The 23,114-nt window shown below is 41.9% G+C and overlaps 11 protein-coding genes across 11 annotated transcripts; 4 read left to right on the plus strand and 7 right to left on the minus strand.

Annotated features, from left to right (window-relative positions):
* Positions 1-4: 4 nt before the first annotated feature.
* SJAG_04053 (O-mannosyltransferase Ogm2) lies at positions 5-2,239 on the plus strand (the record flags this gene model as incomplete). The annotated part of the gene is made up of 3 exons (XM_002175138.2): positions 5-1,031; positions 1,130-1,615; positions 1,641-2,239. The coding sequence occupies 3 exons, from the start codon at positions 5-7 to the stop codon at positions 2,237-2,239; spliced, it is 2,112 nt and encodes a 703-aa protein (XP_002175174.2).
* A 179-nt stretch (positions 2,240-2,418) lies between these two features.
* Positions 2,419-4,836, plus strand: SJAG_04052 (NAK protein kinase Ppk38; the record flags this gene model as incomplete). Its single annotated transcript, XM_002175137.2, has 4 exons — positions 2,419-2,849; positions 2,892-3,022; positions 3,095-3,542; positions 3,602-4,836. Exons 1-4 carry the CDS (start codon positions 2,726-2,728, stop codon positions 4,834-4,836), a joined length of 1,938 nt encoding a protein of 645 aa, XP_002175173.1. The 5' UTR covers positions 2,419-2,725.
* Positions 4,837-5,107: 271 nt separating this feature from the next.
* Positions 5,108-7,160, plus strand: SJAG_04051 (arrestin; the record flags this gene model as incomplete). Its single annotated transcript, XM_002175136.2, has 4 exons — positions 5,108-5,802; positions 5,845-6,091; positions 6,141-6,430; positions 6,497-7,160. 4 exons carry the CDS (start codon positions 5,108-5,110, stop codon positions 6,603-6,605), a joined length of 1,341 nt encoding a protein of 446 aa, XP_002175172.1. The 3' UTR covers positions 6,606-7,160.
* SJAG_04050 (membrane associated protein Pal1) lies at positions 6,199-8,836 on the minus strand. Its single transcript, XM_002175135.2, has 2 exons — positions 8,467-8,836; positions 6,199-8,275 (listed from the first exon to the last, which is right to left on the minus strand). The coding sequence occupies exons 1-2, from the start codon at positions 8,659-8,661 to the stop codon at positions 7,040-7,042; spliced, it is 1,431 nt and encodes a 476-aa protein (XP_002175171.2). The 5' UTR covers positions 8,662-8,836; the 3' UTR covers positions 6,199-7,039.
* A 228-nt stretch (positions 8,837-9,064) lies between these two features.
* SJAG_04049 (acyl-coA-sterol acyltransferase) lies at positions 9,065-11,514 on the minus strand. Its single transcript, XM_002175134.2, has 3 exons — positions 9,789-11,514; positions 9,660-9,737; positions 9,065-9,601 (listed from the first exon to the last, which is right to left on the minus strand). Exons 1-3 carry the CDS (start codon positions 10,780-10,782, stop codon positions 9,258-9,260), a joined length of 1,416 nt encoding a protein of 471 aa, XP_002175170.1. The 5' UTR covers positions 10,783-11,514; the 3' UTR covers positions 9,065-9,257.
* Positions 11,456-13,363, minus strand: SJAG_04048 (glycerol dehydrogenase Gld1). The gene has a single exon (XM_002175133.2). It carries the CDS (start codon positions 13,017-13,019, stop codon positions 11,784-11,786), a length of 1,236 nt encoding a protein of 411 aa, XP_002175169.1. The 5' UTR covers positions 13,020-13,363; the 3' UTR covers positions 11,456-11,783.
* On the minus strand, positions 13,297-15,084 carry SJAG_04047 (endosomal sorting protein). Its single transcript, XM_002175132.2, has 4 exons — positions 14,869-15,084; positions 14,717-14,814; positions 14,442-14,636; positions 13,297-14,394 (listed from the first exon to the last, which is right to left on the minus strand). Exons 1-4 carry the CDS (start codon positions 14,966-14,968, stop codon positions 13,846-13,848), a joined length of 942 nt encoding a protein of 313 aa, XP_002175168.1. The 5' UTR covers positions 14,969-15,084; the 3' UTR covers positions 13,297-13,845.
* Positions 15,008-16,698, plus strand: SJAG_04046 (thioredoxin family protein). Its single transcript, XM_002175131.2, has one exon. The coding sequence runs from the start codon at positions 15,328-15,330 to the stop codon at positions 16,486-16,488; it is 1,161 nt and encodes a 386-aa protein (XP_002175167.1). The 5' UTR covers positions 15,008-15,327; the 3' UTR covers positions 16,489-16,698.
* Positions 16,601-18,775, minus strand: SJAG_04045 (hypothetical protein). Its single transcript, XM_002175130.2, has one exon. The coding sequence runs from the start codon at positions 18,421-18,423 to the stop codon at positions 16,735-16,737; it is 1,689 nt and encodes a 562-aa protein (XP_002175166.1). The 5' UTR covers positions 18,424-18,775; the 3' UTR covers positions 16,601-16,734.
* On the minus strand, positions 18,710-21,549 carry SJAG_04044 (exocyst complex subunit Sec10). Its single transcript, XM_002175129.2, has 5 exons — positions 21,341-21,549; positions 21,205-21,283; positions 19,125-21,150; positions 18,983-19,084; positions 18,710-18,940 (listed from the first exon to the last, which is right to left on the minus strand). Exons 1-5 carry the CDS (start codon positions 21,401-21,403, stop codon positions 18,781-18,783), a joined length of 2,430 nt encoding a protein of 809 aa, XP_002175165.1. The 5' UTR covers positions 21,404-21,549; the 3' UTR covers positions 18,710-18,780.
* A 135-nt stretch (positions 21,550-21,684) lies between these two features.
* Positions 21,685-22,676, minus strand: SJAG_04043 (hypothetical protein). Its single transcript, XM_002175128.2, has 3 exons — positions 22,581-22,676; positions 22,470-22,518; positions 21,685-22,327 (listed from the first exon to the last, which is right to left on the minus strand). Exons 1-3 carry the CDS (start codon positions 22,609-22,611, stop codon positions 21,847-21,849), a joined length of 561 nt encoding a protein of 186 aa, XP_002175164.1. The 5' UTR covers positions 22,612-22,676; the 3' UTR covers positions 21,685-21,846.
* Positions 22,677-23,114: the final 438 nt, after the last annotated feature.

The following is a 23,114-nucleotide window of genomic DNA, read 5'->3' on the forward strand; positions in this document are numbered from 1 at the left end:
AACGATGTCGAGTTCTTCTGCTGAAGGTTATTCAAATCTTCGCAAGCGTTTCTCCTCAAAACACGAGTATCAAGCCGAGAAATCCGTGAATGACTGGTCTACTAAGTCCGAACGTGGTTCACTGGATGATGATGATGAGAGACTAGTCTTGAAAAAACCGTTAAGTAAGGTACAAAAAGCCTTCAAGTTCGGTCTCATTCCCCTTGCCCTTACTGCTGCTGCATTCTTCGTTCGTTTTTGGAAAATTTCCGACAGCAACATTGTCGTTTGGGATGAGGCTCACTTTGGCAAATTTGCTTCGTACTATTTGAAGCGTGAATTCTATTTCGATGTCCACCCTCCTTTGGGAAAGATGTTGAACGCGTTGGCCGGTTATTTGGCCGGCTATGATGGTCAATTTGGTTTTGAGTCTGGTGCCGCGTACCCAGAAGGTATGAACTACAGTTTCATGCGTTATTGGAATGCCACATTTGGTGCGCTGTGTGTCCCTCTCGTGTACTTTACTTCCCTGAATTTTGACTTTTCTACCCTCGCAGCTACGTTGGCATCTTTAATGGTTTGTCTGGACAATCACTTGGCAACTATTAGCCGTTTTATTCTTCTCGACAGTATGCTTCTTTTCTTCACCTTTGCTACCTTCTTTTGTCTTTCTCGCTTTTACGTTTTTCGTAAGGCACCCTTCTCCTTCCGTTGGTACAAATGGATGTTCCTCACTGGTGTGTGTATTGGTTCCGTGACGAGTGTTAAACTTATTGGTTTGTTTGTCACTTCTGTTGTTGGTATTTACACTATTGAAGAACTTTGGCGCTTCTTGGGTGACCGTCGTATGAAAACGACCACTTATGTCCATCATTGGATTGCCCGTATTGTCTGTCTTATCATTGTCCCCATTTCTGTCTATATGTTGAGTTTCAAAGCTCACTTTATTGTTCTGAGCAACAGTGGTCCTGGTGATGCACAAATGCCCTCTTTGTTTCAAGCTCGTTTAAACGGTTCACCTATGGCCGATAACCCCATTGACCTCCTCTATGGTAGTCGCTTTACTTTAAAAACAGAAACCCAAGCGGCGCTCTTTTGCACTCTCATGTTCAAACCTATCCCGACGGTAGTCAGCAACAACAGGTTACAGGTTACCATCATAAGGATGATAACAACAATTGGTATTTCTTCCCTCCTCACGGTCCAAGTCGTTACTTCCCCGAGCAAGATGACTCTTTAACTCCAATTGTTCATGGCTCCCTGGTCCGTATGTTCCACCCTGCCACCGGACGTAACCTTCACACTCACAGTGTACCTGCCCCTGTTAGCTCTGGTCAATATGAGGTTTCTTGTTACGGTAACTCTACTATCGGTGATGAAAAGGACTACTGGATTGTTGAGGTAGTTGAGGACACTTTGACTGGTAACAAGACTGGTGTCCATGCTCTTTCCTCTGTTATCCGCTTGTACAGTCCGGTAATGAAGTGTTACTTGGCTATGGATAAGGCGAACCTTCCTTCCTGGGGTTTCTCACAACGCGAAGTTACTTGTGACCCTAATGCCTCTCCCAAAGATGTACGTACTCATTGGAACGTTGAGGAGCACTACAATCCCCGTCTTCCTGCCGCTCCCAAGGGTACGTTCAAGGGTTCCTTCATTAGACTTTATTCACTTGAACCGTGCCATGCTCGAAACAAACAACGCTCTTGTTCCCGACGACGACAAGTTTGATGCTCTTCGTAGTGAAGCCTATCAATGGCCTTTCCTTCTCGCTACTTTGAGAATGTGTGGTTGGGGTGATAACCAAATCAAGTACTTGTTGATTGGCAACCCATTCTCTTACTGGCTGTCCACTGCATGTATTGGTGTCTTTTTGCTTCTCTGCGTTACTTACTTCCTTAAATGGCGCAGACATACACTCAAATTGACCTCCACTGAAATTGAGAAGTTCCGTGTCGCCGGTATCTATCCATTTTTGGGATGGTTCTTCCATTACTTCCCCTTCTTCATTATGGGTCGTGTTCTTTATGTACATCATTACGAGCCTGCCTTTGCATTTTCAGCTATTACTGCTGCGTTCACGATCGATTGGTGTACTCGCAAAATGCCGTGTGCTGTGCGTTTTGTTATCTTTACCATTTTGTACGTTGCTATCATTGCTGTCTTTGTTTTCTTCAAAGATGTTACCTTTGGTATGCACGGTCCAGCCTCAGACTTCCATCGCCTTCGTTGGTTGAAGTCGTGGAATGTTCATGACTGATGAATTCGTAACGCGAGTATTATAAAGCTTTCACGCACGTAATAGCTAAATGTTTCTATTCAAGAAATTAATATAGCAAAGTCTTGTCCGACGATTTTAATATCCACTTTACTTGCACACATAAATAGTTCATAATACTTAGATTACTATATCAATATTATGATAGCGTGTAAGAAACAAGCTGTTAGCATCTCGGCTTAACAGTAGTTATGTATTGTTCCTGTGTTGGGACAATAAATGACTTCGAGCTGGCAAAATGCAAAAAAAAGAACGGAATTGAGAATAAAACTGCAGCGGATGTTTATGTACTTTAAAGGAATAATTGTAGCAAATTCTTATCAGTCTTCTTTTGTCAATAGTCTTCGGTAAAAGCCTTACCGTACTCCTTATTGCGCCGTTCTCGAATTTAGTTACTACGTTAGCACTGGCCTCTCTTACGCATAGACGGAACGGTATAACTGTTGGTCCAAACTACTAAATTTGGACATGAATACTTCAAACATTGATACAAATTTTCCTTTATCGCCTCTTTCTGCTGGATTACTGCCTACAGGCTTTAATTTTCAATGCGGTGAATTTAAGGTGACCATTGATAAATATCTCGCCGAAGGTGCGTCTGTATGTTATGTTTAAATCTCTCTAACAATTACAGGCGGCTTCTCTCATGTTTACCGCGTTTCACTAGCTAAACCAAATGCGAATCCTGTGATTGCTGTGTTGAAACGGATATTCGCAAATGATGCTATTGCACTTGGTCCAATCCGTGCAGAAATCCAGACAATGGTATGCATGAATGTGTTCCAAAACATATTAAGCGACACCCTAGCATCATCTTTACGCTGACACGGATTGTAGAAAATGGTTAGCAATCATAAGCGTTGTGTTTCGTATTACGGATCAGAATTTTTCAGGACGAGAAACAACACGTTCGAAGTGCTCGTTCTGTTGGAATACTGTGCCGGTGGAGGACTTATTGATTTCATGAATACCCGTCTCCAGACGAGATTAACGGAGAATGAAATTCTTAAGATTGCAAGCGATGTCACCGAATCGGTCGCAGCAATGCATTACCTTAATCCTCCACTTATTCATAGGGATTTGAAGATTGAGAACGTTTTGCTTGACGCTCCCAACTCTTACAAGCTGTGCGACTTTGGTAGTGCCTGCCCGCCTATCCCGGGTGCAAAAACGCCTGAGGAAAGTCAAATCCTGCATCAAAATATGGAGAAATATACTACTTGGCAATATCGTTGCCCAGAAATGATTGACACTAGCCATGGAATTGGCATCGATGAAAAAAGTGGTAAGCTATCGTGCGGGTTCACTTGCGAAATATAGATTGGCCTTACTAACTTACTCAAGATATCTGGGCACTTGGTGTCTTGTTCTATAAGCTGTGCTACTTTATCACTCCGTTTGAGCAGCAAGGACCCGTTGCAATCTTGAATGTTTCCTACTCCTTTCCGCAAACTCCTCCTTATTCAACACGGTTAAAGCGATTGATCTCCACTTTACTCAAACCACATCCATCCCAAAGACCCAATATTTATCAAACTCTTCACGAAATTTGCAGTTTACGTAACGTTCCGACACCCATAAGGGATATATATAATGGAAAAAATAAGTCTTACTATAACCCCTCTGGTTCCGAGTATCTGATGAAGTTGAATCAACAAGAACGCGATGCTCACCTCAAAACGTCGGCTTCACATATGTCTCTTCCTGCGAAGTTCACCGCAACAGCAGGTACTCCAGTACCTGCTACTTTCATTCCTAGAGCAGTCAGCATGCCTTCTGCAGCTCCAAACGGTTTTGCTGCTGCAAAGCCTGCACCCGTTCTCGCTGCTAAGATTCCAATCCAGCAGAGTGTTGTGAAACCTATGCCACCGGTTCCCGCAAGGATTCCACAGACGAATGGCGGGCCAAACTTTTCTGCGGAAAGAAAGCCTGCCCCACCGCCTCAGCGCATTGTTAAAAAGACTTCTTACATTTCACTTGCTGACAATGCTTTCTCTTCCGCTCAAGCTCCTCCTAGTCGGCCGGTTGTTCCCCTTCCACCGAAGCCTAAGATCGCGGCTACCGTAGCTCCACCTGTAATTCCCGCAAAGCCAGTGATTCAAGAACCCATACAATCGCCCGTTGAAGAGGACGAAGAACCTCCTCTGCCCATCTCTGCTCGAATTAGTCAATGGAACCAGACCGCCACTAAAGCACCTTCCCCAGCTGTCGTCAACAAGGTTTCAGAGCGAATTATTACACCGCAACCAGCACGCGTTCCTCCTGCTGTTCAGCCTAAACCAATACTTTCGGATGTGGGCTCTGAGTCAAAGAAATTTATACCTTCGGTATCTAGCAAATCGTCACCTGAGCCTTCTGCGTATCGAACGAAGAGTTACAGCCCGCTTAGTAACTCTTCTGTATCTTCAGTTCCTCGTGCTGTTTCCTCTGTACCCGTTTCCGCCGTAAGAACGGGCAGTTCTACGAAAAGTTCTCTTATCCAAGAACGAATTAAATCACTCATGGCCCCCAAAGAAAAAGAAAAGGTACCTGTTGAAGGGTATGGCAAGTACACAGATGTCTTAAGTGATCAGAAATAAGTTAGACAATGGACTTTCTCCTACTTTCTCTTTACTGTTACTATTTTTTGGTATAAAGTTTGACTTCAAAACGAAAGTCAATTTTGAAAGTTTTTTACAACAACTTTAGCATGTTCTATGCTATTTCCTTCCGGACTTCAATCTTTGTGTATAATTGCTTGCCTTAATTAAGCTATACTCATCGTTGATGTTTATGAAGTATCGTGTGAGCTTTTCTCAAATGACACTACTTGGGCTTGGCACCTATATAAGTTTAAATAGCACAACCATCATGGTCTTAGACAATCGGGTCAATGTCTCTTACGAAGCTGAAAGCTCGAACAGAAATTCGACTTTTAGACGCCGGCTGTTTAATAAGATTTCGTTAAAGAAAAGTGCTAAAAGAAAGGATACTGCCAATACCAAGCTCCCGGACGAGAACTGCTTAACGAACTGTGACACACACTACCAAGTCCCTCATTTAAAATTACGACTTTGGGAACCCAGGACAGCTGAAGATACTTACAACGCAATGTCCAAGATGAAGCCACATCTCTCACGGAAGCAAGCATATTTAGACAGTCTTTTAAAGGTTCCAGAGCAGACAGATGATCACGTTCGACTTTCTTTAACAGTAACACAAAAGCCTCTTAAAAATGGAGAACTTGTCCATGGTTATATATCATTCTCTCTTTCAGCAAGCGTTCCTTTCTTTCTTCAAGCAATAAATTTAGACTTCTATGGACAAGCACAACTTCACAAGGAGAAGTCATTTATTTTTCTCTCGTGCAGTCAAAACTTTATTCGAAGTAATGATGCCAATTTACCGGTGGAGCTTTTAGAGTATGCACAAAACATAACTGAACATGGCGTATATATGAAAACTCCATGCAATGTTAATATACCGTTCACTTTCAAGATACCGGAAGAAGTTGGCCCCGGAACTTTTCAGTACAATGTCGTGAACATTTCGTACGCCTTCTCAGCGTAAGTACATCGCTCCCATGGGATGCCTATTAACTTATTTAGTTCACTCGTTTGGACACAATTAGGCGATAAGGAACATTTTGTAAGGTTGACTTATCCGAAACGGGTTGTTCCACGGGTGGATTCTGATATCGTTTGCGCTTCGAACACCATTGTTTGTGAGGCCCCAGAGTCTTCTTCGGAAAAACGTAGACTGACACTGATCAGAGCGAGTATCCCTCGTTCAGTTTTCACTTGCGCTCAGAGTGTTCCGGTAACGGTCTACATAAACAATAGCTGTCACCAAAAGGTTTGGAATTGAAACGATTTTGATCAATTAGTAACTAACTTTGTGAAAGGTTCATCATCTAAAAGTTGAATTATTAGAAACGGTAGCAATTTCGACTACGACAAAAGCACCAAAGAACTACAGCGAAGAACGTAATGGCAATGTATCTCAAACATTAAAAACGAAAACACTTTCCAGTGTAACCATTCACTGTGGGCACGACAATCAAGTTCTCATCAAGGAGACGGGAACATGCTTCTCCTTGGAGATCCCGTTTCACTGTCGGAGCATTGAATTCAAAAATCGGTTCGCACTTGCGTACTCGCTTAAAATTACGGCTCGAACAAGGCTACGACAGAGGTATTTAAGACCAATGCAAACGTGATACACACGTGCTTCATATTACTTTCATTACTAACGAAACAGACTCGCTTCTGTTCGATTTCCTTTAACCATCTTGGGCGAACCCGTGGAAGAAGCCGATTTTAATACTGAATCCGAGAACCCGATGATTTCCGATCCCCCTACCCTCTAGACAGAACTAGGGTAGTTGACCTTAAGTCATGCGTTCGCCTGTTTACGCTTTGAGACATAGACTTAACCATCAGTCAATGACATGCATAGTATCTTTCTTCAAGTAATATATCTAAGAGTTCTCATGAAAATGGTATTGATGCGCAAATGTATAGGTCTTATTTTCACTAGAAAGGAGAAGCTAGGCAAAAATACAACATCATCGTTGACGTGAGAGGCAAAATTATCAAGCATCATACATCGACCAAAATCCTATTATACAGGTTTAAAATCTTCAAGTGCATTGGAGCAATGCACAACAAACACGTCTTAATGAAAGTGACAAAATAGCCGCAACAGCATAAATTGATGATAATAATAAATGGATCCTCAGTACCATGAATCCAGTGGTTGAATAATGCTTATAAGAAAAAAATTACCAGAGCCATGCCGTGTTTAGCTACGGTGTTTTGAGAAAAGTCTTCTAAAGAAACCAGCCCTTTTAGGTTTCAAGCTTCCATTGCCGGAAGAAAGGGGAAGAGATGTTTCAGATTGGGTATAGGATGGATAAGGAGTGGTATTCAAGACAGACTTTCGTTGTAGATTAGACTGAGGAGGACGTGGAGGCGGCGGTCTTCTCTTTCTTTCATAGTTCTCGTTATTTGAATATGATGAATTAGCGGGTTTCGGAGTCCTTTCGGTTACAGGTTCATTGTCAGTTTCGTCTCTATTAGATATAGGTACCAGAGGCGAGCGAGACGGTTCGTTGCGGTAAGGCTTCCAAGAGGCTGAAGCTGACTTGTTCCGATAATTAAGAGGAAGGGTCGTTGATCTGGACAAGGAAGGTCCCCGGGACAAGCCAAGTTTCTTTGCAATGGACTTTTTACGGGACAAGTTTGCCTTCTCAATGGCAAGCATCTCCTCGTTTCGGGCGATAGCATTCTTCGATGCGGGAGCACCCTCAATACGAGTGGAATCGGTCAAGGCACTTCCCGCCGGAGTTATAATAAAATCTTCTTCGAAAGCATCACTGCCCAGCGGTTGCTGCAGTATGTTTTTCGTTTTAAGCTGTTCAGCAACCGACATCCGGTGAAAATTCTGTTTATGTTTAGGGTCATTGAATCCAGTACCGGGAGGTTGAATGCTGTTAGCAACACTATCTTCAGGGAATGCAGCCACTGGTGCCTTGGAGGTGTTGACATTTCTATGAGGCCGACACGCATCAAAAGGTCCATCATGATGAAAGCTCCCGGCTCCGTATAAACCCGTAACATCCAAACGATCAATTTGATCCAAAGGATTGTTGCTTCTTCTCTTTGCCTGAGTCGACGACGTTTCACGCACAGTCTTGTTTCGGCGCAATGTTGAGGATCCATTGCCTGGAGACTTCAAATCCGGAGTGGAAGAGCGAGAAATGAGAGAGTTTCGACTGCCTGCCGAAAGATGATTACTACTATGTGTACGTTGAAGACGTCTTTGAGGATGAGCAGGTGGATCCTTTGGTGGACTGTAACTGGGCAAAGGCTCCAATGGTTCGTAACTATTGGCAGAGATATTAGCCTTGTCGATCGATGATCGCGGCCTCGGAGGCAAGGCTTTTGCCTTTTCTATCTGAGGAGAGGGAGAAGAAGCTGCCGGTGTTCTTGCTACGTCTACTGGGTTTCCAGTGTTCGTCGTGTTAAAGTTCCCAAACTAGTTACGTGTTAGTACATCGTCACATGGCGAAACGAGCTAAGGGTGAAAGAGAGATATGTGCGAACCAGCAAACATGGACGTCCCGTGAGTTTTTGCAGACTGACTCAAAGTAGCAGAGAACAACTCTTACAGATGATTTCTGTCTAAGCCTCAAGATACTTGCTCACTATAACTCGGCGTTTACTTACCAATTGATCTGCCATAGAGTCCACTAGAGGATCCGAATTTCGATTAAATTGTGGTGACAAGAACGGATTCGTCATAATCCGGCGTCTCTGTTCCTCTGGGTCTAAGTCAGATGGACCATTATTAAATCCTGGGCCACTGGATTGATAGCCCATATTGTCCCCGTAGGACGTAAACGGGTCATTAGAATGAGACATCCGACAGCTCCAAAACTAGTTTAAGTACAAAGCAAAGATTCAGCTTTAGTGACGCCTTCCAATTGTTTCGTACGGCCAAAAAACAGACTTAAAACGGTTGTTGGATGGCTGTCGACGGACGTGGAGGCACTGTACTTGGGGATTGCACGGTGGAGTCTCCCTTGTGTAGTTTACCCTACCCTAATAAAGGATGATAGAGATAACCACATACAGCGGAAGGAACAATAGGCTGGATATAGTCAGGCGTTTGTGACCTCTGTAGGGGTTTAAGATATAGAATCGATATCAGATAACTTTATTCGTGGAATGTAGCCACTTAGTAAATAGGCGTATTTAGGGAATACAAAACAACGGTGCTCGTTTGTCAGCAATGTACTTCACGTGGATGTAGTCTAAGGATGAGTAGAAAGGAGAAAAGATACATGAAATTTGTTAATAGAATACATAGATCCAAAAGACACAATTACTTGTGAAATTCCAAACAAGAATGGCATAGTTGAAAAACCATTCCCACCTGGAATCCTAGAAATTTCTGCTGTGAATAATATATCCAGAAGGTGCTGAGGCACATTTGTCCTGGGTGATAGAGCAGAGTACTAGCACAAAATATACAGCGCTGCAATTAAAGAGATTCCTATGATCATGGAGATCCAGAACGCAACGTTTCCAATGACGCGTTGACGGAAAAAGGAGTTCCGTTGAATCATTATATACGGAATCTGAGTCATTTGAAAGAAGAGTTGGTAACCGCGAATCTTCTTTGTGATGCAAAACATAATGGTCTCATGGAGAATCGAAGATAAGAAAAAAGTTATAACGGTAGCATTCAACTTTGATGTTATGCTTGCTACAGGAAGATACACATGTCGGAGCAGAAAATAATGTACAGGTTTGTTCCACGTGCGAGCAAACTGATCCCAAGTATAAGAGTTCCACCAATCTAGAAAGAATCGCGAGGTTAGAAAACAATACTGGTTAGTTTACTAATAAATACTTACCATCATAAAAGTTTCTATCAGCGAAACGAGTAAGTTCGGCAGCAAAATTACAAACACCGTCGAATATGACATAAAATACTGATGATAGTTAGTCGAAAGAACAAAGACTAGGAACCTTTTTGCACTTACCAAGGAGGAAAGAAATCGTAAATGGAAACATGAGATACGTAACAGTTTTGCTGAAAGAAAGGTATAAGGAGAGGAAACTGGATTCGCGTGCCTGATGCAACTGTACAATTGCCTTGCGAAGGATAGGTACAATGTAGTTCTCTGAGATTAACGTAAGCAGAAAGATACAGCCGAACGTGGCCGCTGCACGTTCCAACAAATACCAAACACGGACACGCGAGGTGCGGGGGTAATACAATTGATAACATAAAGTGGGCATGAATAGAAACTCTACAGCGTTCTTGAAGGTGAGATTGAAGGGATAGCGAACGCCGTGCTCCAGAAGCTCGAATTCAGCCTGCTTGAGTTGTTCTTCCTCCGCGGGAGAAAGCGACTCCTTTTGTTTTAGAGTGATATTCACTTGGTAAAGATGTGAATACCAACCATTACATATATTGTAAGAGACGAGCTTCATCAACATCATCACGCTGTGCAGGATGAAGAAGGCGCGATGCGTCCATGGCCAGTCGCTGAGCAAGCAACGAGCCATGGCAGACAGGAGAAAGATGCCTAGTGCAGTGTAAAAAAGCACTGCACCTGTTTGATACCATTGAATAACACCTGCGGCCAACAATTTTTGAAATGGGTAAGAAAAAAAGTAAGTAGAGACCATTGTCAAGTCGGCTAATACAAGATCAAGCAGGTTGGTACGGAAAAACTGAAATACAGAGCCTCCAAATACTCTGCCCGTTTGCTCAACATTGTCGAGCGCACTGATTATAATAATAACGGCTACGCCGACCCAGAAAAGTACGAAAAAACCACTGAAGTCAACATTGCTTCGGCTGTGTTCCCGATCAAGAATTGTGGGTGTCGGGGTAAGTTGCAATGAACGGTAAAAACGGCGCTGTTTCTTGGTTCCTTTCAGTTTATTCACTTCATGAGTTCCGGGAAACTCTTTCGTCTTCGAGTATTCGTTTCGTTCATTTTCTGAAGCGGGAATTGCAGAAATCATGGCGATAAATTCGATGTAAAGGAAGAATTACGTATCAAGAATCGGGTTTCACCGTCAATTGTATTGTTTAAAACACAATAGTAAGCAGCAAAATTGAAGAATCCCGCTGTAGTTGTAAAGTTACAATCGTAAGAGAGGCTGAAATCACAGAGGACACCAATTGTTTTTGGACAGTGTATGCAAAGTGTAGTATAACCAGTTCACGATAACGTTATAATGAAGGCACAAAGTGTCAGGTATTGCGCAACCTTACTAAAACAATAAGCAGAAGGGATTAGAAGAGTGCCTTTAGAGACGAGAGACTGTTACAGAAACAGAATTGGCAACGAAGAGCACGAACAAGATGTTGTTTTGTTAAACTATTTAACCCTTGTAAAGTCAACACTAAATATGCCGCTAAAGTCCTTAAAAAAAAAGGAATTTCAACCGAAAAAAAATAGACAGAAGAAGACGCACAAATGGAATATGAAATATGTTTTCTTCAAACAAGTTCACAGTGTAATGCTTTGGTGTTTTTGGCAGAAAAATCCCAGCTATACAGTACGGTGCAGTGACGGAAGATGTGTCGGTACTTTTCATTGCCGAACAAGCGAAACTCACTGCGATCGGCAAATCACAGACTTAGTGCGAACTTAATTAACACGCGTAACGCGTTGTAAACAAATACGTAAGGTGAGATACGAAAGAAAGCAAGGAAGCACCAGAATGCCCATACTACAGCATGGAATCGTGTGTAACACGATGAATTCTATCCAACTACATCTTCTACAATGCACTGTTCAACTTGTTCGTGTTAGATGTGAGAATTCATTTCCATTCATTATTCAGTCAAGACAGATGAAACTAAAAGTTTCAAACTACAAAAAGATTTGACGATTCCAAATTTAAATGCTCGTTAAAAGACAGGACCATTAGTCATCAGCTTAGTTAAAAGATCGAAAGTAGGGCATCATTGCCAGTGTACCACGCATGCAGCGCCATTAATGACTGTGAAGCGGCGCTTAGGGATGGATGTCCTGGACGTGAGCATGGTGACGGGAAGGAGGAACAATGAACTTTTCGGTCCAATTGTTCACTTGGCGCCATTTCTTAGAATAGGCGTCAGCGGCGCGAATTGCGTCGGCAATGTCGCCAGGCGAGAACTTCTTCGACATGTTGTGAATAGTCTCGTCAGGTTTCAACGCGGCTTCGCCGACCTTTAACAAGTCTTCGTCAGAGATGTCTTCAAGTCCAAGCTCCTCAAGCGTAATGGGAAGATGGCATTCGGCCATAAAGGAAACAATGTCGAAGTATTCCTCCAGTGTCCGGTTCTCCAGCACAAGTTGAACAAGAGTACCGTAAGCAACCTTTTCGCCGTGCATCAATTGATGGATGGGGCCACCAAGAACGGTAAGACCGTTATGCACTGCGTGAGCGGCAGCCAAACCAGCGTTTTCAAAGCCCAGACCAGATAAAAGGGTGTTTGCCTCTACAGTAGCCTCAAACGCATCAGTACATGCGTGACGGATGTTCGAGAGAATGCCCTGTACAGCATACTTCCGCAGAGAGTCCATACATGCGCGACCGATGTATGCGGCCACAATGGTTGGAGTGCCACCGGCAGCCGAGGTTGCATGGGAATTGATGACACTTTCAGCTTCAATCCAGGTAGCCAAAGCATCACCAACACCGCTAATAAGGAAACGAACAGGAGCCTGAACAATCACCTTGGTGTCAACCATGACCATATTCGGGTTCAAAGGATAGTACGAATACCGTTGGAATTGTCCATCGGGAGTGTAGATGACAGAAAGAGATGAGGTAGCAGCGTCGGAAGAAGCGGTTGAGGGGGCGATGACACAGGGAAGGTGCAATTTGTTGGCAACATACTTAGCGGTATCCATAGTCTTACCTCCGCCAACACCGATGATCAGCTCGGTGCCGCTTTCAGCAAGCGTGCAAATACGTTCCAATTCAGCCTCACTGGCTTCACCTCCGAATGTCACATCGGTGACTCTGAGACCGTGCTTGACGAGGGATTGCTTGACCTTGTTGGCGCCAATTTCCCAAACCCGTTCATCTGCGATAATCATTGCGCTCTCAGTGGCCCAATGGCGGACATACGTGTATGCACGCTCAAACACACCGGGGCCCTGAACATACTTTTGAATGGAAGTGTACACACGCTCAAGGTGTTGCTTCGTAACAAGCGCTTCCTCGTCCAAGGATTGGTCAACTTCAGAAGTAAGAGGTGCCATTGATAATTAGGGAGAGGTTGAAATAAGGAAAAAAGGAAAGAGAGAGAGAGAGAGAAAATAAGAAAAACCGTAAAAATGGGTTTTCAAAATTGAGTTTTTACCAAATTGTTGTCTCGATAAAAACTAATCACAAAAGGTCAATTAGTAGCAATAGACACTCTGTGATGAATAAAATGAATTGAAGTGTGAAGATTGATGCACGCTTCAAAAGAATGAAAAGTTAAAAGGATTGAGTCTTTACTGTAACTCAAAAGGCGTAAATTGTAAAAGTCGAATACTGATGAACAGAGCGTCCGCCCAGTGCCCTTTTAACTGTGTACAGTAGCGACATTATGTCACGAAAGCATCACGGACCGTTGAAGGAAAGCGGGGATCGGTTGCAACATGTTTAGGATGTGCGGAGTCCTGACGCGGGTGTTAGGGAAGTGACAGGGGTGAAGACAACAAGGGTGGAGTATACCGAGTATAATCGTATGGAACAGAGGGGAAGTCCAAGCTGACGAACTGGTTTGCTGCGGATTGCTGGTATGCGTTGCGGCTCAATGAGAAGGGCGGGGGATTAACAAAGTCTGGCCGACGTATTTGTGAGAAGGCTCACACTGAAACGCGGAGAAGCGGCGCACTATTAGAAGAAAAGAGGAGCACATGGGCACCAGAGAACGCGGGGTATGGTTTGGCTAAAAGGCTTGCATAAGGCGAATTTGTTTGAGGGAAAATTGGTAACTGAATCGGTGAAAACATAAGCGAGAATCGAGTATGTATCGACTCAGCCGCTACACGCGATGGCTGTGGAAGTGATATTTGTTCAGCATGGTTGCCGTCTGCTTCAATTGGTGTCAGGTTGTTGCTCCTCAAGGAGAGAAAGCGCCGAGCGAAGGTGCGATATAGCAGTTTCAATATCGTCGTAGTCGAGAGCGCTGTACGCGAATTTGGAATGACGACGAGCTTGATCTATACGCTCAGTCATGGCCAAACTCACTTTATGACGAGTATTCTCCGTATTCGTAGGTGTGGTCGATGCAACGTGAGCGACAGGATGTGATACTGCAGCAGGAACGGAATGAATTGGTGAAGATGATGTTGTTTCACTAGGCTGATGTGAAGATTCCAAGTTGGCGGGTTTTTCACCCGCTTCAGGCAGATCCGCAGTTGGACTTATCCTGTCCCTTTCCGATGATGGGCGCGATGTATTGAAATGGGGTGCTCCATTTGTCGTCGATCTTTGGGTATCTTCCTCATTAAGTTGAACGGATGCATCCTTGTGCTCAGTGGGTTGTAAGGCTTTAACATTATCTGTGTCATCCCTCACTGCAGCTGTTTTTCCTTTGACTAACTGCAGTATCCGCACTTTGCACAGTTTTAACGACTTTTGAAGCTGCCGTATCGTTAGTATGTCTCATTTCCAGATTGCATAATACACACCTGTTCATCAAGAGGGCCCCAGACTTCATTTAAGGAAATGAAGTCCTTTGCTGCAAGGTATATTGAGACGTCTGGTTTTCCGGCTTTGGTGTTTCGTTCAGCACGTACAAGCGTTTGAAGAGCAAAAGCTTTTACATACGCAGAAGCGCTATCGTCATTTTTGACATTTTCATTCTCATCAAGTTCAGCTCGTAACTAATCGTAAACAGAATCTGTTAGCTTTCGTGGATCTGTAAACGAACAGGACCTGTCATTGACAGGCAACAGGACCATACACTTTCGCACGTTTCCATCAAATGAAGTATGTAAGGTCTACATTCATCCGACAATCCAGAAGAGTTCTTAAGCACTAGTGAAAGAGACCAATAAAGACCTTGAATTCCATGTCAGAGTTTTATTTACTGTAATAGAATAATTGTGCTCTTACACCAGTATCCTATGGCGGGTTCAAATTCGTGTATTTCGCTCCATCGTTGAACAAACGGACGTAATTTGCTTAATTCATCGGGTACATCAAGTAAATCCATGAAAAAAAAATGTGTAACTACAAAAATACAGAAATTAGCTGCAAAAAGCGGTGGAGGGGAGATGGATACTCGAATTGTCGCATCCCATTTTAAGGTTTGCGGTACGCGTTCACGACCATTCCATCATCACCCTCACCAACATATTTATAACTGCTGTTTTAACAAAAAAATAGGACTCTACTCTATTGTTACTTCGGCTTCTTTATTTCCCGCTCTTTCTTATTCTCTTAAATTCCGTTTCTTTATTTTAAAATTCTCAAAAGCATTTGTTCTCAAAGTTGTAAGATAAATCGGCTGTACACGACAAACTGCTACAGATTTCACTAGCAATAATTATTTTCAGACAAAATCACAAAAATATGAGAATCTTTTCCTCGGTTTTTTGGCTGGCCTTGGTAATACCAGCTCTCGCCCTTTTTTCTTCATCGAGCCCGGTCATTCAATTGAACGACAAGACTTTTGAAAAGTCAATCGCAACATCACCGGCAACGCTTGTTCTATTCTATGCACCATGGTGTGGTTATTGTCAAAAATTTGCCCCTACTTATGAGAAGCTTGCAACCAGATTGAAAAGCATTATTCCTGTAGTCGCCGTGGACTGTAATGAAGAAAGTAATAAACAACTGTGTTCTCGTTTTGAAGTCACTGGATTTCCTACGGTGAAGATGGTCACTTTTGCCGACCGATTTGATCAGAGCTTGATGAACATTGAGCCTCGTATCCATAGTTACAATGGTGCTCGGGACTTTGCTTCTTTGAAAAAGTTTGTTGCAAAGAATCTTCCTCATCGCATTCGTCGAATTACTAGTGTCGAACAACTGGACGACTTTATTTCGAGCAAGGATTACCTGTACTCTGTCATTCTCGTTTCCGAGAAACCCAAGGCCTCTATGATGTACAAGTCTCTATCTAATTACTTCCCAAGTGTTCAGTTCGCACAAGCCCGTTTGTCTGACAAACTCCCCTTGAGTCATTTCCCTGATATTACAGCTTCATCTAAAAGCAACTCTACCTTATTATTCTACAACCCTGCTACCGAATCGTATATTCCATATGAGGGCCCTAATGATTTCTTGAGCATTCGTGATTTTGTTGACACAAACACGAAGAATGTGTGTCCTTTGAACTACTTGCAATTTGTTTGCAAAAAGAACCGCTGCCTGGTGGGATTCTTCGACAGAGAGAAACACGATGCCGACGATTATTTCAACAAATTCATTCGTCTGAACGTGCCTGGATTCATGTCTGTTCCCTTGGATAAGTCGTATACTAGCGTACAAAAACTTCTTTCTTCACTTACATCTGAACCCAACGTGGACACAGTTATGTTTGACTGGAAACATAGTCAATATGCTTTGAAACCAGTGGACTCAACGCTCCAAGCTTGGGTTACCGACATTAAGCTCGGTGATTTCCGTGACTATCATCACTTTGATTACGACGCTCTTATGGAAGAAACATGCCGGAAGACTCAAAGCCAAGAAAATGAGAATGATGACGATGTAAATGACGAACTTTAGGAGAACTGGAGATAAAAGCAATTAAGCATTCCGTGACTCTCGTGACTTTTATCTTGTAGTGTATTCTGAATAAAAACTCGGCTTTTTTTAATTGTGATACGAAGAGAAGGTACTTAATTTATAAACACAAGCGTTCGTTATATGAGTATACATTTCATAGTCATTTGATTTTTAATTATTTTATTAATTAATTAACCTACTAACACATGATTTATGCAATTACCCTTATTTTTGCTGCCGCAATATTCAGTGGTTTTTAGTGTCAACATCTAAACTTTTGATGTAGTCATTGACATCATTGGCAAGAGCTTTAACCTGATTGTCAAGCTTTGTATCGTTCTCCTCATTAACATTTGTTTTATCCATACGGGCATTATCCGATGATGATTCGTTGGATGATATTGTTTTGTCCGTTTTCACTTGACCATTTTTTAGTGACTTCTTAATTTCCTCCTCCTCAGCAGCGGCCGCTCTTCGGGCTTCTTTTCGTTCTTCTTTACCCTTGTTCAGTGAGCCGATTTCGCCTGTCACCCTTGAGTGCATTTCTGCGACCCTAGCTTTAAGGCGAGCAATGCGTTCCTGCTTCGCTTGCTCTTTGCGTTCAGCAATGACATCAATTAGCGTTTGAGATTCGGAAACTTCAGGTGCCTTGGTTATATTTGTTTCAACTCGCTTTAAAGCCACTCCAAAGCCTGTGTTTCGGGTCGGTTTCTTAGTATTAGATTTCGAATTTAGTTCGGTTTCCACCGGTTTTGATACCGGCTTTAAGGTTGTCTTCAGCTCGTTGACAGGAATGGGTGCAGTTGAAGAGGTATCAGTTTCGTTTTTCCTAGAATTTATAGTCTGTTTTAGTTGCACGAATAATGCATTTCTCTTCTCACCAATGTTAACGACTTCCTGTGTGGTTAAATCCCTTTTATATTCACCAGCTGAGTGCTTGTCCATTTCTTTCAATGTAGATTCCACTATATTTGATTGGTGAGTAGATGATTTCACAACACTCCTTGGTTCCGAAATCCTCTTTCTTGGGTGTGCAGCAATTTCAGCATCATCTTTGTGGACTTCCTCTCGCAGGCGGGCAACTCTTTGCTTAATTGCCGCTAGCTTTACAGCTCGTTCTTTGTCCACAGGTTCTTCAGCAGGTTTCGTCTCCGTCTCCATCACCGATTCTGCGGATACCGTTTGCGAAGGTAATCTTGACACATCGCCGATGATAAGTTTAACCGTGTTATCGTTACTGTTTTCTTTCTTATGAGATATATCTCTTTTCAAACATTTCGGTCGTGGCCTTTTAGCGTCACTTGAAAGTAAAGCACGCTTTAACTGTCGGAATAAGACTCTGGTTGATTTATCAGGGCTTGCTGAAACAAGTCCAGCCTTTGGAGACGATGGACTTTGACTCCCTGTGGTCATGCTCGTAGTCTCTGGTACAAGTGATCGATTAAAAAAATATCCACTCTGAGGAACTCCAGGATTCAAGAAATTTAAGGACGGGACCATAACGTAATTTGGTTGCAATGGTGTCTGTCCAGTCGTGAAAAGCCTCGTAAGTATACTTTCAAAAATACTTGTAGAGTTACAATCGGGCTTGGACTTTTTGCTCGATTTCTTCTTCTCGAGAAGAACGAAACTTGCCGCTCCGGCAGAAAATCTTGCGGCGACAGAATATCTCTTAGGTAAAACTGCTTTAAGAGATTCTTTCTTTTTATGCTTGCGGTTTTTGGGCTTCTCGACGGTTTCGCCAGAAGGAAGATTACCTTGCTTTTGACAATTGCAGCATTGCGATTCATTGGATGAGAAACTCTTAGTGAATAGCGAAGACACGTTTATAATGGCTTGACTTCTAATCGAAGAAGCGATGTCTTTCCATGGATTAGACACGGCTTGTTCTTCCTCAGCAAAAATACCAAGGGTAAATAAATCAAAGTCGAGCATCTTAGCAGATGTTTCTAACCCTGACCTTGTTTGTGTAACTCTTATATGCGTATGCTTATGCGTATGAATGTGAGTATAAAAGTGTTGTTAAAAAGTCGGGTATTGCCTTTCTTGTTTAACGGTGTTTGCGAAACAAAAAATGTATAAATGAAAACGCTTTTGAAATTGGTTTTAGTTAACAGAAATTCACAGAATTCTCCTATTTATAGGAAAATATTGATTGTTTACAGCTTAATGTAAACAAACTTATCCCCGCTTAATAGCATCATTAAGTAAACAAACGATGATGTAAATTTGCGGACGTCTCAATCCATTCCTCTAAATAAATTAAGTGATTATATTGTTGTCATACCCTGTCTAAGGTGCGGATGGTTTTTTGCCATTTCGAATTTGTGGAAGAAGATCATATACTTTAAGCTTGTTATAATCGGAGCGAAGCTTTATCATATCGTGCATAACGAAATCAGAGTTCATCGCTGCTCTCAATTCACCTATTGTAGCAGAAAGCAGATCCGCGCTGATTTGGTTAATAAAATGAAAAATAGGACTCCAAACTTACTCAACAATTAAGATACTCGAAAGACTCATTATTTTGTTCATAGTTGAGATAACATGTGGCACACCCCATTGCTTTAACTCCATATTTATAGCATTGAGGTCCCTTAAATTGGTTAATAAACAGAAATGATTAGTATGCGTACCTCTGTAAAACAATTGCACCAGTTTGATTGACCGGTGGACGCAAGAAAAACTTATCAAGCATTGCCATAATAGCGGAGCAGAGTTCCCTTCTGAATTCAAGCAAGTAATTGGCGTCTTTCAAAAACATGTTCACAGTACTGTAGATATAATGAATATAAGAAACGATCATTTCTGGTAACTCAATTCGGTAAGTGTCAATACGATCAGCAAATCTTTCCTGCACCATGTAAGGTGTTTCATAGTAAGGTGAGAGCATAGTTCGAATGCACTGGCATGTAGCATTCACCGTCAGGTTAAGACAAACATTGATGTCTTTTTCAATTGATTTGAGAGTTTTTAGTAAAAGAGAGGTAATTTCTCTGCGGCAAGTCAAGGACGCATGAGACATTGGTAGTACAACATTTGTTATGTATGCTGAAAGCAGAGTAGTGATATGGTTTGCTTCTCTAAAATTTGACAAATAGTCCAAGCTAAGTTTTTGACTGTATTCCTGTCGTTTTAGAGTTTTCTTAAGTGTTTCGAAATACCGCTTTGTATAATTGCTATCAAGAGTTTGAAGAAGGAATGAAACAATACTAATTGTGGCCGACGAAAGATCATCCGAAGAAAAGAATAGAACAGCCCGACTAAGAGATTCTGAGTGCCAACGAAGTATAACTTCGGCTTTAGAAAGTTCCAAGGATCCATTGTTCTCGGAGAAAGTAATTTGGCCATTTGTATCCGTTTCCATATTTAATGGATCTCTATCGAATCCGGCTAGTTTCAACAAGGAATGGTAACGCTCGGTGGAATGAGCTCTGCTCAACCCATTTGCCTTTGAAGCGTGAAATTGTTTGAACAATCTGTCAATTGTAGAGCCGTCCAAGGCTTCTTTTCTTGTGTGTATGGTATCAAACTTGAACAGTAGGACAGACATTAGGGTTTTCAAGGAATAGCGTTCATGCCGGATAAATTTATCAACAGTTAGGTAGGGAACCAATAAATCGTCTCTGTTTTGTTGCAGCATCGTGACAAGAGGAGATGTCTCAGAAACATCGAAACTTCGTTGACGAAGAATATTCTTCACTTCGGAAATGAATTTATTAATTGCAACAACAAAGAGTTGGAGAAATCTGAGACAAGTCAAGTCTGACACGCTGTCAGCGTGGTCGAACAATTGTTCGAATCGTAATTGAATAGACTGTCCAAAAATTCGTTGCAAAAATGTTTGCATAACAGGTTCCGGATTAGGGAATACACGTCGAATAACGGCGCTGTCCGTGCGGATAACTTGACACATTTCATCAAACATCGAGTCAAGCATTGGACATTCTTTCTCGACAGGCAATTCTGGATTAGCGAGCTTATTCCACAATGGGTCATCTTCCATTTGTTTATCAAAACTCATTTTTTCAGTGTTGATGAAGAATTCATGCTGATTCACATATTCTCGGATAACAGAGGAGCCACCATTGAATTCGTGAAGAATAGATGCAAAGGAGGCCATTCCTTTCCAATTCGGTTTTCGATACTCGTTATTAAATAATTTAAGAAAACTGGTTTCCAAAAACTCTGAGAAACGTTCTATATTTTTTCGTGTTTCCTCAGCTCCAGGCAAATCAACTTCACCGGCGAAGCTGAGCAGCTGTCTCGTTCTCTGTGCACACAAAAGCATTTGGTCGTGTTTGTTAGAGCTGAAATAGCCCTTCAGAGTTGGAGAAGTTCCTTCACGAAACTCGAGATAACATTGGAATAAAGAAGAGGATGTCAGAATACGTTTTCTGTGATTTTCAAAATGCTCAAGTTCATGGCCAACGCCGACCAAATCTGCCTTCATCCCAGAAACAGTAGAATCTAGGGAATGGAAGATACCGTCGACCTTGTTGAATTGGTTCTTCATTTCCTGTGATTTCTCTGTATACTCATTCTGCACAGCTTTCGAAGCGTTTGTGTGTTTTTGAATTTTGTGATGAATGAGCTTTTGCAGTCTCTCTATTTCAGAGATTCCAAATTCTAAGACATCAAGCGGCTTTTCCGTGGATATACCTTGCAAGGTTAGAGATGAAGTTGGCGCAAGAGAGCATTGAGATTAAACCATACACTCATTCCGTGTTGTCCGAACGTGTTGACATAAAGGATTTGTGAACTTCTCCGTAAATTTCTCTGGAGATAGGTCGATCTGTATGAATATGACATTAGCAGTTATTTAAGCAATAAACCGTTTGTAGATACGTACATCTTGCTCTAAATCAGCAAGTAACTCCCTCTGTTCGCTGGCTAACACATATTTGTTAGCCATTCTCTCTTACAATAAACGACTTTTCAATGCGTTTATAAATTTCTATTCCCGCACACAGAATTACAGCTTGGAAGAGGGAATCAAAGCCAGGAGCGAAAAAGTGAACGGTACTTGGCAAAACGAGCTACGCGGTATGGAGTTTCCTGCAATGGTCGACTCTTTCCACGTCATAGATAAAATAAGCAGTTCGAGTGGGGCACATTCGTTCGGCTTGATTATTAAACTTTCGCTTAAAAAGGCTAATTTATAAACAGAATCTCCGAGGGAAGAAATCAAAGAAATGACTTACATGAAAGCATAATCATTAATACATTAGCGTCTTTTGTAACTTATAAAATCGTAAAGCTATTCATACTGTTTATCACAGTCGATAATTCAAAATTACACCATATCAAAAATAGAGGACCTTAGCAACAACATAACAATCGTAGAAGTGTACATCTTTAGGAAGAGTTCCCGTTAGAATCATCTGAAAATTCAGCCTCAATGTCAGAATCGCTAAGAACTGATTTCTCAACCAGATGATGCCGCCTGTTTTTGCGAATAATTACCGGCTCCTTTTTAAAGCTTAGGAGTGTTGTTTGTAGCGGTACAATGTTACCTTCTTGCCTTTTTTTTTTCCGTAACATTACTTGTTTGCGAGCAGCTGTACCAAGCGCATTTTCTTTGGCGAAAGACCTACTCTGTCTCTCGTCTTCGGGTGCGACATGACCAGTTTCGATTGCAGAAACTACTTTCTCAGCCAAGTCTTCGGGAAGGGCTGTAATACCGTCGAGGTTGTTCCATATGTCGCCGCCCATTCTGGCTTTCACATTTTTAAGTATTCTCGGTGTAACGCAGCCCCAGTGCTTCCAATTCCAACTCTGAAAGCGACCTGAGTCCACGAAGGTACCAAACCGCAAGGTTCCCTCTGGGATTTTAGCCCTGTAATGTATCAGTGAATGTGTTCATTGTATCCAATGAATGCAAACTTAAGCACAATTAAATTGTAAAATTTTCAAGCAAAGCTTTTTAACGTCATGAATGTTTGCTAAGGAACATTTCTCGTTCATTTTAAAACACTTACTTTTTGCACATGGATCCCTTGCAACCTGCGCGACTATTTGGTGCCAGTTCTTATCGTTAGACACTGTTGTAGATCTTTCGTTCACTAATATGAACGTCGTACTTGTCATACCTATCCGATAACCAGCTCCTCCTTGTTCCATATTCTTAGCTCACACTGCTGAGTCTGCACAGTAGGAATCAGTAGCTGTTCAACAATTTTCATTACGAATTCCACATACTCGGAACGTTACTACCTGTCACACATCTATTACGTTTATCATTTGTTCTTTTTTATCTATGCCTCAGGGGGCGTTTGGACTTACGAGATGACGTGAAGAAAGTTAGCTCCAATAAACGATAGAAATATGAAGATGTGTATTCTTATAAATGCGTTTTATTTACGCTTTGTTCTCTGTGCTAAGTAGCAAATGAAGAGAGAGATATTGTACTTCGCGTTACATCCAATTGTAATTGCTTAACAGAATATGCCGTTAGAGAGTATAGACATGCGAATTGCGATCTCTGTGTATACATTTTTACTAAATTTTAGAAAAATAGTAACATTCTCTTATTTATACAATTGCAATCATTACTTGATAACGGAGTTGTGTCACATATTTTGGTCTCTGATTCAGTAAAAAGGCAATTGCCTCGAGTAGGTGAA

Source organism: Schizosaccharomyces japonicus, assembly GCF_000149845.2.
Source record: "Schizosaccharomyces japonicus yFS275 unplaced genomic scaffold supercont5.2, whole genome shotgun sequence".
Classification (NCBI taxonomy): domain Eukaryota; kingdom Fungi; phylum Ascomycota; class Schizosaccharomycetes; order Schizosaccharomycetales; family Schizosaccharomycetaceae; genus Schizosaccharomyces; species Schizosaccharomyces japonicus.

Excerpts from the sequence above, each read along its gene's own strand:
- SJAG_04050 (XM_002175135.2), bottom strand. The coding sequence starts at position 8,661 with ATGTCTCATTCTAATGACCCGTTTACGTCCTACGGGGACAATATGGGC. Across the intron at positions 8,276-8,466 it reads ACTCTATGGCAGATCAATTG|TTTGGGAACTTTAACACGAC; the intron begins GTAAGTAAACGC and ends ACACGTAACTAG.
- SJAG_04049 (XM_002175134.2), bottom strand. The coding sequence starts at position 10,782 with ATGATTTCTGCAATTCCCGCTTCAGAAAATGAACGAAACGAATACTCG. Across the intron at positions 9,738-9,788 it reads TACGATTTCTTTCCTCCTTG|TATTTTATGTCATATTCGAC; the intron begins GTAAGTGCAAAA and ends AACTATCATCAG. Across the intron at positions 9,602-9,659 it reads TGATAGAAACTTTTATGATG|ATTGGTGGAACTCTTATACT; the intron begins GTAAGTATTTAT and ends GATTCTTTCTAG.
- SJAG_04048 (XM_002175133.2), bottom strand. The coding sequence starts at position 13,019 with ATGGCACCTCTTACTTCTGAAGTTGACCAATCCTTGGACGAGGAAGCG.
- SJAG_04047 (XM_002175132.2), bottom strand. The coding sequence starts at position 14,968 with ATGGATTTACTTGATGTACCCGATGAATTAAGCAAATTACGTCCGTTT. Across the intron at positions 14,637-14,716 it reads TGATGGAAACGTGCGAAAGT|TTACGAGCTGAACTTGATGA; the intron begins GTATGGTCCTGT and ends GTTTACGATTAG. Across the intron at positions 14,395-14,441 it reads GGGGCCCTCTTGATGAACAG|CTTCAAAAGTCGTTAAAACT; the intron begins GTGTGTATTATG and ends ACGATACGGCAG.
- SJAG_04046 (XM_002175131.2), top strand. The coding sequence starts at position 15,328 with ATGAGAATCTTTTCCTCGGTTTTTTGGCTGGCCTTGGTAATACCAGCT.
- SJAG_04045 (XM_002175130.2), bottom strand. The coding sequence starts at position 18,423 with ATGCTCGACTTTGATTTATTTACCCTTGGTATTTTTGCTGAGGAAGAA.
- SJAG_04044 (XM_002175129.2), bottom strand. The coding sequence starts at position 21,403 with ATGGCTAACAAATATGTGTTAGCCAGCGAACAGAGGGAGTTACTTGCT. Across the intron at positions 21,151-21,204 it reads TCGGACAACACGGAATGAGT|GTATATCCACGGAAAAGCCG; the intron begins GTATGGTTTAAT and ends TAACCTTGCAAG. Across the intron at positions 18,941-18,982 it reads TCGAGTATCTTAATTGTTGA|CGCGGATCTGCTTTCTGCTA; the intron begins GTAAGTTTGGAG and ends TAACCAAATCAG.
- SJAG_04043 (XM_002175128.2), bottom strand. The coding sequence starts at position 22,611 with ATGGAACAAGGAGGAGCTGGTTATCGGATAG. Across the intron at positions 22,519-22,580 it reads AGGAGCTGGTTATCGGATAG|AACTGGCACCAAATAGTCGC; the intron begins GTATGACAAGTA and ends TCTAACGATAAG. Across the intron at positions 22,328-22,469 it reads AAGGGATCCATGTGCAAAAA|GGCTAAAATCCCAGAGGGAA; the intron begins GTAAGTGTTTTA and ends GATACATTACAG.